Source organism: Podarcis pityusensis (genome assembly GCF_964106645.2).
Source record: "Podarcis pityusensis genome assembly, chromosome: 6".
NCBI lineage: Eukaryota > Metazoa > Chordata > Lepidosauria > Squamata > Lacertidae > Podarcis > Podarcis pityusensis.
This window is the reverse complement of record NC_138030.1, coordinates 22,422,147-22,435,928: the sequence shown is the minus strand read 5'-3', so window position 1 is coordinate 22,435,928 and position 13,782 is coordinate 22,422,147. Positions and strand designations below refer to the sequence as shown.

Genomic DNA, 13,782 nt, shown 5'->3' with positions numbered 1-13,782 from the left:
GAGAGAGAGAGAGAGAGAGCTCTGTGTGTGTACATTGTAAACAGTAAGGTTAGAGGGAAATGAAATGTAAAAGCTACAAACTGACAATTACATCAAAGCTTAAATCAGGGATGGTGAAATTAGCCCTTCAGATGTTGTTAAACTCCAGTTCCCATGAGCTCCCGTCAGGAATGGTGGGAACTGTAGTCCACCTACATCTGGAGGGCCACAGGTTCCTTATCCCTGGCTTAAGGTCTGTAAAATAATCACAGCGAAAGCAGTGTTGCTTATATAAGACAGGGATAGGGAAGACTGTATTAGTGGAAGAGCCATAGCTCATTGGTAGAGCATCTGCTTTGCATGCAGAAGGTCCCAGGTTCAATCCCCAGCATCTCCAGGTAGGGCTGGGAAAAATTCATGCTTGAAAGCTTTGAGAGTCACTGCCAGCCTATGCAAGCAATACTAGGCAAGATGGGTCTGACTCAGTAGAAGGAAGCTTCTTATATTCCTTGTGCTTCTATCACACCACCTTTGCCTCACTGTAAAACTCTTGTCTCTTTCTGCTTTGTTTCACCTTGTGAAATGCAGTTTGGAAGCCCAGTCCCTTGGCATGCTCAATCCAGTGGACCACATCTACCCTGTTCTTACACCACAACGGTCCATTGTTCTTTAAATTTTTGTTGGCTGAACTATTTCCATGTTCCATCTTCAGATTTCAAATCTACTGGAGACCACCCAACGTCCATCATCTGGTTTAAATTTACATTCGTCAAAGTCCATGGGCAATGGCTTTCTGGCACATGGTATATGTTTAGGATTACGGGGAATTATTTGTTCCTTCTGACATTGATTATAGTGAATCCATATAAGGCTTTGAGTATTGTGTCATATTATTACTTGGTCATGTCTGCACCAATGTGTTGCGTTGTTAGCTGGGATGGAGCTTTAATGTCTCTAAAGCACTTCTCTTCCAGTGCTTGAGCTCCCATCCAGGATTCAGATGGCTCTGCAAAGCAGTGCTAGGAAACATAATGTTATGAGTTTGGAGGAGTAGGCTGCATGTAGAGACCCTTCTAAACCCTGGATCCAGCAAGTGTTAAAATGTAAGCCAGGCTAGCTTCCTGATGAGGTGATTGGTTTTCAGCCATGAATATTCCATAACGTCACAGAATCTTGGCCAGTGGCTACATGGGGTTCAGAACCATTTGGCCTTTTTCACGGATCCATAATCCACATGATTTTATGCAATATTTATCTATAGATCAATTGATCAAGCTGGTGACCTATTTATTAATTCATAATGTAACTTAATTTGGAACTGCCACTTTTGATCAAAACGCACAGCTCCACCATTTTTCTTCCCTATGGTCCCATGTGAATGGTATGCCAAGTGATAATTAACACACAAGTGGGGATTTCTGCAGCTGCAAGCCATTATCACTATCAGTATTAAAGGGTATTTACAAATGGCTACTTTTAACTATAGAACTGTAGAGATGGAAGATATCTCAAAAGGTTCTCTAGTCTAACCCTCTGCCATTGCAGGGAAGCTGCTGCTATAAGATCCCTGATCACTAGCCATCCAGTCTCTGATTAAAAACAGCTAACAAAAGAGAATCTGCCACTTCCCAAGGCAGTCCATGTTTACTTCAAATCTCTTATCTTGTAAGTTGAACCTATTGGTCCAGGGCCTGCCCCCTAGAGCACCAGAGAACAACTTTCTCCATCATCTACGTGCCAGTCCTTCAAATATTTGAAAGCGGCTATTGTATCACCTCTTTATCATCTTTTCTATCCAGTGGCGTAGCGTGGGGGGTGCAGGGGGGGCCGGCCGCACCGGGCGCAACATCTGGGGGGAGGCGCTTGCACTCGCAGCTCTCTGCCCCTACCTGGTTAGGGGTTAGGGGGAGCAAATTACTTGCCTTGCCCCGGGTGCTGACAACCCACGCTATGCCACTGCTTCTATCTTCGTTGCTCTCCTTTGAACCTCTTCGTTTGTCGATATCCTTCCTAAACTGCAGGGCCCAGAACTGTACATGATACCTCCAGGTGAGGCCTGGTAATATCAGAATCAGGTTGTACCAAGGCCAAGAGACAACTTCCTTAGAGCAGATACTCTTCTTATCTCCTGGTAGTTTATTTGACATTTGAAAGTATCATCCTTGCCAGTTTCTACTCAATTGGCTAAGCTCTGGGTCCCCCACCCCCCGGTCCAGCTCTGCACCAAACAGAAAGAATGTTTCCAAACACATACCAACAGTGGAATAAAGGAGAAAAACAAAACCCCTCCCTGGCTATTGATGACTGTGGATAAAAAGCCTCAGAACATGTGAATAATTTTTCAATTATGTAAAGTCAGAATTTGATGGACATGTTTCATGATTGATATTTCTATTTGAACACAGCTGTCCTTACCACCCTCTTCTGGACAGGCAGCAACATGAAGCGCTCAAGACAAATTAAATGGAGGCGTGATTGCTGTCCTGCCAAGGAAATTCCATGCAATTAAACACATCACTAACATAAAAAGCAATGAAATGCTATTAATGTCCAGTTCATGTGCTGGCCAGTCAAGCACTCTCAGGACAGTACGAGTCTAATCTGTGCCAAGATTCTTGTTTACATTTGTAGGAGTCACATGTACCTCAGCAGGTCTGATTTCCTTCACACGTCTACACTCGATTACTCCTGTTTACCCCAATTTAAGTGATGAAGCTTAAAGCCACCCAGAGCCAAATGTGGGTCATACATTCTTTGCACAGAAGGTGTACTAGAAGGCCCTAAATATTTAAAAGGCCAATACAGATTGGATAGCTTAATGCCTGATAACATCATATGCAGGCACCCCCAATCTTTAATAGGACCTGCAATGTTGACAACACCCATTGACTCTTTCCAACATCAGCCAAGACTTGATCAAATAACTCTTAAGCCTCTTGTCCTATTTTAACTGCTGAGCTGCGTTAATGGGGCTGTTTTACAGTAGATTTAATAACGGGTGTTTATATTTTAATGTTTGGATGGGATCATTTTATTGTGTATGGTGTAACTGTTTTTAAAACATTTTAAAAATTGGTTTCAGATAAATATGAAAACAAGAACCATTCAACACTTATCCAGCAGCACATCTAATGCTGTTTGTTCTGTCCATTGACTTTAGGCTTACATATTCAACTTTCAAACACATTACTTAATGCCATCTATCCATGCAGAAGACTGAGCAGTTGGTTATAACAAGATCTTGATTCTGGTCAATAACATAGTTAAAGAGAGGGGTCCACGTTTCTTGAAAGGTATCTCTTTTTGCTTTGTCTTTAATCGCCCTCCTGTGTCTGGTGAGATACTGAGGCATTGTTGTATCCCAGATATTATTTTCCCATATATTCAGGAGTATTTCAGGGTGCAATATTAATTATTCTGTATTTTAACAATGCTGTGCAACTGTAAACCGCTTAGAAGCCATATTGGTATCAAGTGGAATATAAATCCACACATAACAACAACAATAAGGATATTAACAACAGAGACTATGGTGGTGTGAGGGTCGAATTTAGGGGCAGGCAGTCCAGGTGTTTGTCATGCTGTTATGTCTGTGTTGCAGGAAGAGTCCCTACTGTTGCTTTTTTAAAAAATCTGTGGGGAAATGTAGACTGTCAGTGCCCTTTCAACAAACTTCCTGTGTCAGAGTGATGGCGATGAGATCCATACATTTAAGATATTCTATGACAGGGATAGATCCCATGTTCAAACTATCAATCAAATTTGCAAAAATGGGGTGTGTGGGATGAAACAAGTATCTGGTGATGGGAGCTAGGATAGTGATGCCTGCTTTAAGCCTTTCCCAACCTGGTGCCCTCTACCTCTGTCAGCACATCTCAATGGTGAAGGATGATGGGAGCTAGAAATCTGGAGGACATGTGGTTGGGGAGAGCAGAAACCAGAGATAAGCAACACTGCATCCTCTGGTTGTTATTAGATGCCAGCTCCCATCAGCCCCAGACAACCGAACTACTGGCCAATGGGAATGGGAGCTGTAGTCCACCTTATCTAGAGGGCCCCAGGTTGACTGTCCCAGGCAGAGAACATGTGTGGAATACATGCACATGCCATACTTTTAAATGTGTTTCTGAGAGGGCTTGGGGGTTACTGTTTTCTTTTCTTACTTTTCTTATGTATTTTGTGTTTTTATCTTGTGTTTTTATGCTGGGCACCGATGAAGCGCGGCATGCAAATTTTTAATAAATAATAATAATGATCAATTCCCATTCCTTTGAATGATCTTCAAATATCTAAAGGGCTGTCACTTGGAAGATGGAGCATGCTTGTCTTCCCCTGCTCTGGAGGGTAAGACTCAAACCACAGGAAAGGAGATTTCAATTAAACACCAGGAAGAACTTTCTGACAGTTAAGAGCTGTTGGGCAGGGGAACCAACCAACTCCATGGGAAGGTGGTAGACTCTCTTTCCTCGGAGGTTTCCAAGCAGAGGTTGGATGGCCATCTGCCAGGCATGCTTTAGCTGAGATTCCTCCGTCGCAGGGGGCTGGACTAGATGATCCCTGAGGGTCCCTTCCAGCTCTACGATTCTATGAGCTGCCAGCCTGACTGGACCAGCCTCTTCCTTGGAGACTCGGGCTCCTGTCTCTCCCGCCTTCCTTGACCTTGCGAGACAGCCTCGGGGACACACGCCCACCCCCACCCCGAAGATCTTCGTGGGAGAGGGCGGGAAGGAGACGGCGCCACCCTGCGCGTTGCCAGGCGGCGGGGGCGTGGGTGGGGCCGGCCCCGCGCAGCCCCGCCACTCGCCAGGGGGCTGCAGCCCCACTCTCTGCAGCCTCCAGGGGGAGGGCTCGGCCCCCAGCCGCTCCCCACGCCGCCCCGGTTAAATGCGGCGCCCGCCGCTCTGCCTCCTCTCAGTCCCGAGCCAGCGGCCAGAGCGCAACCGGCACCGCCAAGCAGCGGCCTCCCTTCTCTGCGCCCCGCCCCGCCTCGCCGCCTTTACCTGCCCCAGGACCAGGGAGGCATCGTCCGGCTGCCGCTCTCCTCGGCGTCGCGTGGCTGCCCCTCTTCGCCTTCCAGACGGCCGAGGTGAGTGAGGGGCTCCGGGGAGAGCCGGGCACCTGAGGGCGAGAGAGCGCGGGGCTGAGGGAGCGCATGGCACCAGGACTCATGACCTCCCCCCTCCCCACGGGCAAGGGGGCAGGCTGGGTACCCTGCTGATAACGGGGCGCAGGGGGCAGGGCGGTGAGGAGGCGAGCCCCCTCAACCCTGAAAGTTTTTTCTTCCTCATCCCCCGAGAAACTGTTTTCCCGCCACTCCCTTAGCAAAAGGCAAAGCCAAGCTGAGCATCTCCTCTGCTTGCTGCATATAGCAGTAGGTAAAAGGTAAAGGACCCCTGGATGGTTAAGTCCAGTCAAAGGCGACTATGGGGTGCGGCGCTCATTTCGCTTTTCAGGCCAGAGTTTGTCCACAGACAGCTTTCTGGGCCATGTGGCCAGCATGACTAAACCGCTTCTGGCGCAACGGAAATGCCGTTTACCTTCCCGCCGCAGCGGTACCTATTTATCTACTTGCGCCGGTGTGCTTTCGAACTGCTAGGTTGGCAGAAGCTGGGTTTGAAACGCTGACCTTCTGATCAAGTGCAGCTGGAAGACTGGAGGGAGTGGGGAGATACGTGTGCGTGCCAAAGTGGGGGTCCAGAAGCCATGCGGGGTTTCCACATAATATTTATTAATTGTATTTCTATGCCACCTTTTCTCCCAAGGAGCTCAAGGTGGTGTACATGATTCTTCTCCCCATTTTATCCTCATAGCAACCCTGTGAGGTAGGTTAGGCTGAGAGATGGTGATTGGCCCAAGGTCATGTTAATGTGTAGGAAGGGGGGGAGGTGTAAGACAGACAGACAGAAAAGTTTTTGGAAAGAACATGAGGGATCGTCTCTCCCCCTATCCCAGGCACTCTACTTTTCCTTGACTTAAATACCATAATGGGATATAGATAAACACCCAAGCCTTTTGTTGTTGTTGTTTAGTCGTTTAGTCGTGTCCGACTCTTCGTGACCCCATGGACCAGAGCACGCCAGGCACTCCTGTCTTCCACTGCCTTCCGCAGTTTGGTCAGACTCATGTTTGTGGCTTCGAGCCCAAGCCTTTTAAACCTCCATAAAAAGAGATTGCACACCTTTTCTGAGCAGGTGTTTCCCTCCTTATCCAATTCCACGCAGCTTCATCCCAGTTGCTCCTCAGTTGTTTTTGTTTATCTTTTGGGGAAATTTCTTCTCCTTTATTCATAAAATCTATCCCATCTTCTTGGGTAAAAGATCAGAATTGCAGAGTTCTTGTAATGAGTTCCTGCCTTTCATATCCTTTTATAAATAATAATAATAATATTATTAATAATAATAATAATAGCAGTGTGTGTGTTGGGGGGTGGGGTATGGTTTTTGTTTGTTATTATGGCATCCCTTTTCATGCTTTTATATCGTAAACCGCCCTGTGATCTTTGGATGAAGGGCGGTGCAGAAATTCAATTCATTAAATATTTATAATACCCAGAAATCCGTAGCTCCATTCTGAGTTTTTGTATAGGGCAATGTTTGCCAGGAAACGGATGACAGTATTGGGATAGAAGAGCCTACTGCCCTCTTATTATGCCATCCTCTCACTCCCTGTTCTCACCTATCTACTAATTCATGTGAGACTCTTAATCTTAGGATCGTGGGTTTGAGTGGCATTGGGCAAAAGATTCCTGCAATGCAGGGGGTTGTACTAGATGACCCTTGTGGTCCCTTCCAATGCTATGCTATGATCTGCTCAGAGGAGCAAGCCTAGAGCCAGGTATGCTGCTCACTGCTATGAATAAGAATGGGGTCAGCTGGCTGGTCCATCTAGCCTAGTATGCTGTACTTTAAGGCTTTTCTAAATCTACCTGGAGATGCCAGAAACTGAACCTGGGACTTTTTATATGCAAAGCATGTGCATACATCGCTCAGCTACAGCCTTGTGATAAAGCATAGAGATCCTGCCAATAAATAAAGCTCCCTTTGACCACTCCTGTTCCTCACAAAGCACCAGGGGATTGGTTCCTAAGAACTGTGGCTCCTTACAGAGCACAGACTTCCCTTCCCTTCTTCTAAGCTCCCTCTGGCCTTGGACATTTCAGATCTTCAAGCAACATCCCAAGGGTTGTTGGGGGTAGATTTGGAAATGCAGGTGCTTGGCTCAGGGATGCTTCATGCATGGTGATTTTCTTGCACAGGTATCACGCCTGAATAGGAAATGTGTGCCCCATCACATGCCATGAACGCACACACGCCTTCTGTAAAATACATAAATGCATACCTGTGCATTGCACACAGTGGTGCACATGCAATGTACAAACTTTCCCACAGAAATGGTAACTGTATAAAAAAGCATTAAGATTTTTGAGCCACCTTCGTTTTCTCCAGCCATTTTCCCTGTTGCAATCTGGAAAGTTTTCCTTATTGTCCCAGGCCCAGTTGTGCTGGTGAGGAATTTCCTAACATCTCCTTGTTAGAGTTTAAGTAAGAAATGGTACCTACTTCTTAGTATGGTCCTGATTATCTAGAGCTGCTTACAGTAGTGGTTAGCAATCTGCTCTTAATCTTGAAGGTAACCGAACTTGTCTGGGACCTTGAATGCTTTTTGCAGCTGTTAACTCCGTAGCGTTGCCCCACACATGACTGTTAAGACTGATACATGCTTCACTGCAGTGCTCTGAGCATGACAAGATCTGTCCAAGGCTATCATGTCTTTTTCCATGCCTGGCTGTTTAGCTTTTACATCTGCTCTGCATTGGCTGAAATTGTACCTGCAATCAAGGTACACTACACGTGGTAGGCAAGTTTGCACAGGCAGTCACTTGCTGCCCAGGTATGTGAGCAGGCGAAATCAATTCAGCAGCTGTGAGTAGGGGATTGTTTGCTGCATCCGGCTCATATGTCACTGCAGTTTCTTGTTCTTATGTGTAGCATTGTGACCAAAGCAGTTGTTGATAGGGGACCGTGTGCCCTACACTATTTATTTCCTCTGTAGCAGATACAGTATTTTATATTTAGCTGTGGAATCAGCCAAGAATGACTAGGGCTGCAATCCAATGCACACATGACTTCTGAGAAGACATGTATAGGATTGTGTAGTATGGCTCCTACCCTGTTACACAAAACATGCCAGTTCATAATGTGGGGTTTAACTAATCAATTATTGCAGCAACCCAAACCCAGGGTAAGTTAATTGTGTTTTAGACCCATTGGAATTGATGGGACAGAACTTTTACAATTGCAAATTAGTTTATTGCAATGGGATTTAAGCACAACTAACCTCTGGATTTGGGCCAATAAATCTGCATATATTTGCATATGTAGAAACAGTTCTGAAAATGGGGTATTCAGTTGCATTCTGTTGTATGGGGGGGACGAAGGGTTGTATCTTCTAACCTAGACGATACCTAGCACCTGTGATTTTTGTATGTACTTATATTTAAAATTGTATTATTCCTTTTAATAGGCTCACCACTGTAAAAATTGCTTATTAATAACCAATCAATCAAGTAATGGAGTGTTGCTATTTACACTTGAACACAGTGGGATTTCCTTACAAGTCAGTGTGCAGTGTCCAAGACTATAAATGTTGCAGACCTGAAACATTTTGACGAGGTTAGGACCTATAAAAGAATTCTCTGTAATTGGGCAAACTTGTTCCTGGAAGTAAACCGTTGCATGTATAATGGCAGCACAGAAAGAGCTCCTATGTAAGAGGCAGAAGCATGTTCTATAGGGGCCTTGCTTACCAGAAAAAGTCTAGTGGTTTTAGTGCCGAGAAGGCAGACAGGAAAGGCATGGCTCCATATTGCTGGAGTCAATGGGACTTTTGTCCCATAAACCCGGTGGTTAAAAGCAGCACAATAAATTATCCTTCGAAAAACCTTGCCGGCATCTCACACCGGAATCGCCAAACCTCCAAGAATGAAATCTTGTAAAAGCCAGGGGAATAAGCTGCCTTGAGGATGGTGTTTAGGACCTGGCAGGAAAGAAAACTTTTCTGAAGCGAATCTTTATGGTTCGCTTGCAGAGCTCAGCTTTGGTATTTGCCTCTCAGAGGGTGGCTCTGTACAGTAAGTGGATTTGCTTCGGAGATGGAATTGGCCCCGCATGAAATATGAATTCCTGTCTGGAATGCGGGCAGGAGAGTTTGGTGTTTCGTCCCCCCCCCCAAAAAAGTAAAATGACACTATCTACCTAAACTAATAGGCTTTTACTGAAGCCATCTGGAAGAACTGTTGTTCAAATCTTTAAAACCAAAAAAAAGGAAGAAAAAAGAAAGATATCTTTCCCTCCTTTACAAATTATTATTATTTCATCAGACGCCATTTGGTGAGAGAGTCTTTTCTTTTCTTTTGGATTCCTTTTTCAGCAGACAATTGTATTTCTTTAAAATAGAATTCTGTGTGAATTTGTCCTTCGGTTGTTCAGAACTCAATACGTCTCCTGAGGTTTCCTGCAAGGCTTCTCAAGCAAAACTTAAAACATTCCTCAGTGTCTCCAACAGGGGCCCTTTGCTAAAATTTCCTAGGTATGCATCTAACCTCATTTTGAGAGGTGGGAGGGGGGTTGCGCTGCTCTCAAGTGTGTGGCTGCAACATCTGAAGAAAGTAGCTGGCATAGATGAGTTATAGTCTGCCGCTGCTGGGAGAACAAATAAGAGATACTTGATCTGCTAAGTGCTTAGACTGGAGTGCTCTGATTTAGGGTGAGTTAATGGTGCAAAGCTTATGTATATTGACTTGGGAATAAGTCTCATCATATTTGGTGGTTCTTAATCCCAGGTAAGTGCACATAGAATAGCAGGATTCTGTTCCATCTTTTAAATGCCCATGGCACAGTCTGGCTTGGAATAAGACAACTTCCTATTGTTATGTAGTGAAGTTCTCACCCTGGGCCAGCAGGGGGATACTGTAGATAGTTATGCAAATGAAGGATCGAAAGTGACGTTCAGTGATTGGATAGTTTTAGAAAGTTGTTACAGTAACAAGGTACTGGAGCTCTATATAAGCAGGCTGACTGAGCCCTTCAGCTCAGTTCAGTTCAGTTCAGAAGAGCTGTTTGAAGAATCGCTGTGTCGTCTGATATGTTCTCCCACAACTTAACACCTATGATCCTCTTCTTTGCCTCTGTCCCACTGCTGGCATTCCAAGACCTATTGCAAAAGTGGGTGGCATACGCCTCTCTCCAACTTCCATCTAGACAAGCAAGAGGGATGACCACTTTTCAAGCACGCGTTGCAGTTAGGCAAAAGCACTCAAAGTGGGTGCAGAACAAGGCTGGGAAATGGGGAGCTGTCTTATACTGAGTCCGACCAGTGATAGCAATCCCCCAGGCATGGTTTGCAACTGGCACAGGTCCAGTTGCAACCACATGGAGATATCTGGGTGCCAGGTTGTCAACTGACATCTCTACCTGGCTGGCCCCTCCAGCTTTCTTAAGCAGGTAAGAAGAAGAGCTTAGTCACTGCATTTATACTCCATCTTTTCCTCCAAGGAGTACATGGTTTGCACCCCCCACCCACCCAAGTTAATCCCTACAGCGACCCTGTTAGGTAGGTTAAGAGACTGTGACTGGCCCAAGGTCACCCAGTGAGCTTCATGATGGATGGAGAGTTGGACCCTCATCTCCCAGCCCTAGTCCAACACTCTAGCCCAGGCATAGGCAAATAGCTAACAGGACCAGTGGTCAGGGATGATGGGAGTTGTAGTCCCAAAACATCTGGAGGGCTGAGTTTGCCTATGCCTGCTCTAGCCACTATGCCACACTGGTTTCCTAGAGTGCTTCTGCTGTATAAATTAACTAGGCAACTAAATATGGGAAAAGCAAACTATCACTTAGAGAAGGATCTGAAATAGTTTACTTGAAGCTTGAATGTGTTTTATTCTGGTTTGTTTTATTTGATGTTTTAATGTGTTGTAAACCGCTTTGAGATTTTCTTATTTAAAATATAAAGTGGTAAGGAAATGATGATGATGATGATGATGATGATAATAATAATAATAATAATATAGTGGAACCTCGGGTTGCGAACGTGATCCATGAGGGAGGCATGTTCGCAACCCACAGCACTGCATCTGCGCACGCACGGGTCACGATTCGGCGCTTCTGCACATGCGCAAAGCATGATTTAGTGCTTCTGCGCATGTGCGAGCGCCGAAACCCGGAAATAACCCGTTCTGGTACTTCCAGGATCAGCGCGGTGCGCAACCCAAAATCGCGTCACCTGAAGCACCTGTAACCCGAGGTACCACTGTAACCGTAATAATAAATTTCACTGTAAACAAAAGATGCCTAGACATTCTGTTGTGGTGACTGTAACCTTGGTTTAAGGTTCCATTGGGTGATTAGCTCATATATCTAAGCTTCTAACACTGAGTGAGACTACAAGTCAGTCTGGCTCAGTTTTGTTTGCACTGGCTGGCAGTGGCTCTCCAGGGTTTTTAGACAAGGCTCTCTTTCAGCCCTGCCTGGAGATGATGGGAATTGAACCCGGTGGCTCCTGCGTGTAAAGCAGGATGCTGCACCACTGAGCTACAGCCCTACTGCGAAGAAACAGTTGTTCATAAGTGGTTTACAAAGATACCATACCAAAAATAAGAATGTGCCTTGTTTCCACAAACCATAGTTGAGATTCACCACAGTTTGTTTGTTTAAAAAGCATTCGTAGATTGCTCAATATTTCAAAAATCTCACGGATCAGACGTTAAAACTTCCCTGTAGCTAATTAAAATGAATGGAAGCTTCCAATCTCCTTATGGTTGTACAGGAAGAGTGGAGTAGGGGTAGGGGTGGGAATCATACAAGCGTAAGGCTTTTCTGTGCTTCTCCCTATAATGCCAAACCATGGTTTAATGTGAAGTGTGAACAATGCCAGTATTTAGGTTCCAGTTGCTCTGCATTGATGCTCCCTTCCTGAACTACTATGCCTTAGGTTTCCGCCTTGCAAGGTTTCTGCCTGTGGGTCTGCTTTACATCTCTGCTCTAGAACCCCTGGTGTTTTGTGTTGCAGAGGATTATGTAGGCATATTCTGGCAAGGGCATACTCTTAGGAGAGGCACTTGCAAAGCTTGGTGGCCCTCACTGACATCATTTACCTATAATGCTAAACGTTCTGATTAACTGGGAGATTGCCTGTGACAGCTTTGCTCCTATTCCTCTGATCTTGCTGCTGCCACACTGCTATGAGCTAAACCATGGTTTGGATTAGCATTGTGTCTGAATTCAAACTCGTGCTTTGTCTTCCCCAAACAAACTGTGAGATGAAAACCAAGAACAGACCTTGTTTACAGGTCATGATTTATCTGGAGAAAGGCAGTCTGTGAGCCCAATACCCTCCTGCAGTTGTACATTGCAGGGGAAGAACATTGGTAATGGTTTTCAGGAAAGTTGTATCTGCTATGTGTTATCATCTCACTGAGGAACTCTCCCCAATCCCTGGATGAGCTTTTGTGGAAACATAGGGTTCCCCCAGATATAGATCTATAATTATTGTAGAGCAATTAAGTTTTCCCTGCTTCTCCCTCAGCCTTCTTCCAGCTTCCTCCAGACAGAAGGAGCTTTGACTATGTGGGTTCAATCCACTGAATGTCTGTCACCAGATTTGGATCAGGGACTTCATAAAGGTTTCATTCAGAGGCTTGCCCCTACGACTCGCCCTTCACACTTCTATGTTACCCGCTTGTGAGGTGGAAGAATTAGTCTTCTGTGGGTTTTTGCAACACAGACATAGCTTTAAGTATCATATAACATTTTATATTTTAAAAGCGGTTGGAAGTCGTCTCCCCACTCCCCGCCTTCATGCATCTTGGCAAAATGGGCAGATTGTTTTGAAATAGCCTTGTTAAAACAGGGCTTGGAATAGAAATGGGTGTAGGAGGTGTTACATATATACCAAGAGCTTCATGCCCCCCCTTTCTTTCAGCAAGCGAACATGGCACAACAGTTATTCTAAGAACAGAATTGCATGCTACCTGGCTGCTTCCAGACCTGCTTTTGCCAAGATAATGCACAAGTCAGGAGGTAGATTTGCAGGGGAGAAATGCCACGGAACCTTCCCTCCAACCGCAGTCTCATTTCCCTCCTAGGTTGTTTTCCTAGGGGACGTTGGAAGGGAAGAATCGGCGGGCAAGAAGAGCATTAAGTACTCCCTCCCAAAATTAGATTCTCCTGGGGCCAGCCCCAGCCCTACTATTAGGCAAAGCAAGGCGGCTGCCTCAGACAGCAGATGCTGAAGGGTGTGTGGGGTGGTGGTAGCCTGCGGGAGGGCAGATGTGTGTGCCACACAGCCCCATGCCTTCTAAGCTACTCTGCTGTCCTCAGATGTGCTGAAGGACAGCATCATGCTGCTAGGATTGAAAGAAAATAAGAAGACCCTGCTGGATCAGGCCAATGGCCCATCTAGTCAGGCATCCTATTCTCATGGGATGGGAAGCATACAAGAAGAACCTGAACATAACAGTTCTCTTTCTCTACTGATAATTCTCAGCAACTAGTACTCATAGAGGCATACTCCCTCTGACAGTGGAGGCAGAGTACTGCCATCCTCCATGAATTTCATAGAATCATAAAATTGTAGAGTTGGAAGGGGACCCTGAGGACAATCTAGTTTGACCCCTTGCAGTGATAGAATATGCAGCTGTCCCATACTGGGATCGAACCTGTGGCACCATCAGCACCATGCTCTAACCAACTGAGCTAAATGGGCAAGAAGCATCCAGTCCTGTTTTAAAGGCATTCAAGGTGG

At 45.5% G+C, this 13,782-nt stretch overlaps 2 protein-coding genes across 3 annotated transcripts in view; one reads left to right on the top strand and one right to left on the bottom strand.

The window, feature by feature from the left end:
- The window catches only part of RBPJL (recombination signal binding protein for immunoglobulin kappa J region like), a 41,158-nt gene that overhangs the window by 20,372 nt on the left and 7,004 nt on the right, over nucleotides 1–13,782 (bottom strand). The window contains exon 2 of the mRNA XM_081012432.1: nucleotides 4,980–5,097. Coding sequence (XP_080868558.1) covers nucleotides 4,980–5,097 — 118 coding nt within the window. The remainder of the gene's footprint in view (nucleotides 1–4,979; nucleotides 5,098–13,782) is intronic.
- MATN4 (matrilin 4) overlaps nucleotides 4,930–13,782 on the top strand; it is a 39,799-nt gene continuing 30,946 nt past the window's right edge. The window contains exon 1 of one of the 2 annotated variants that reach the window (XM_081012431.1): nucleotides 4,930–5,065. The gene's annotated coding sequence lies outside the window, so the exon portion shown is untranslated. The remainder of the gene's footprint in view (nucleotides 5,066–13,782) is intronic. The other variant, XM_081012430.1, reaches the window with a different exon arrangement.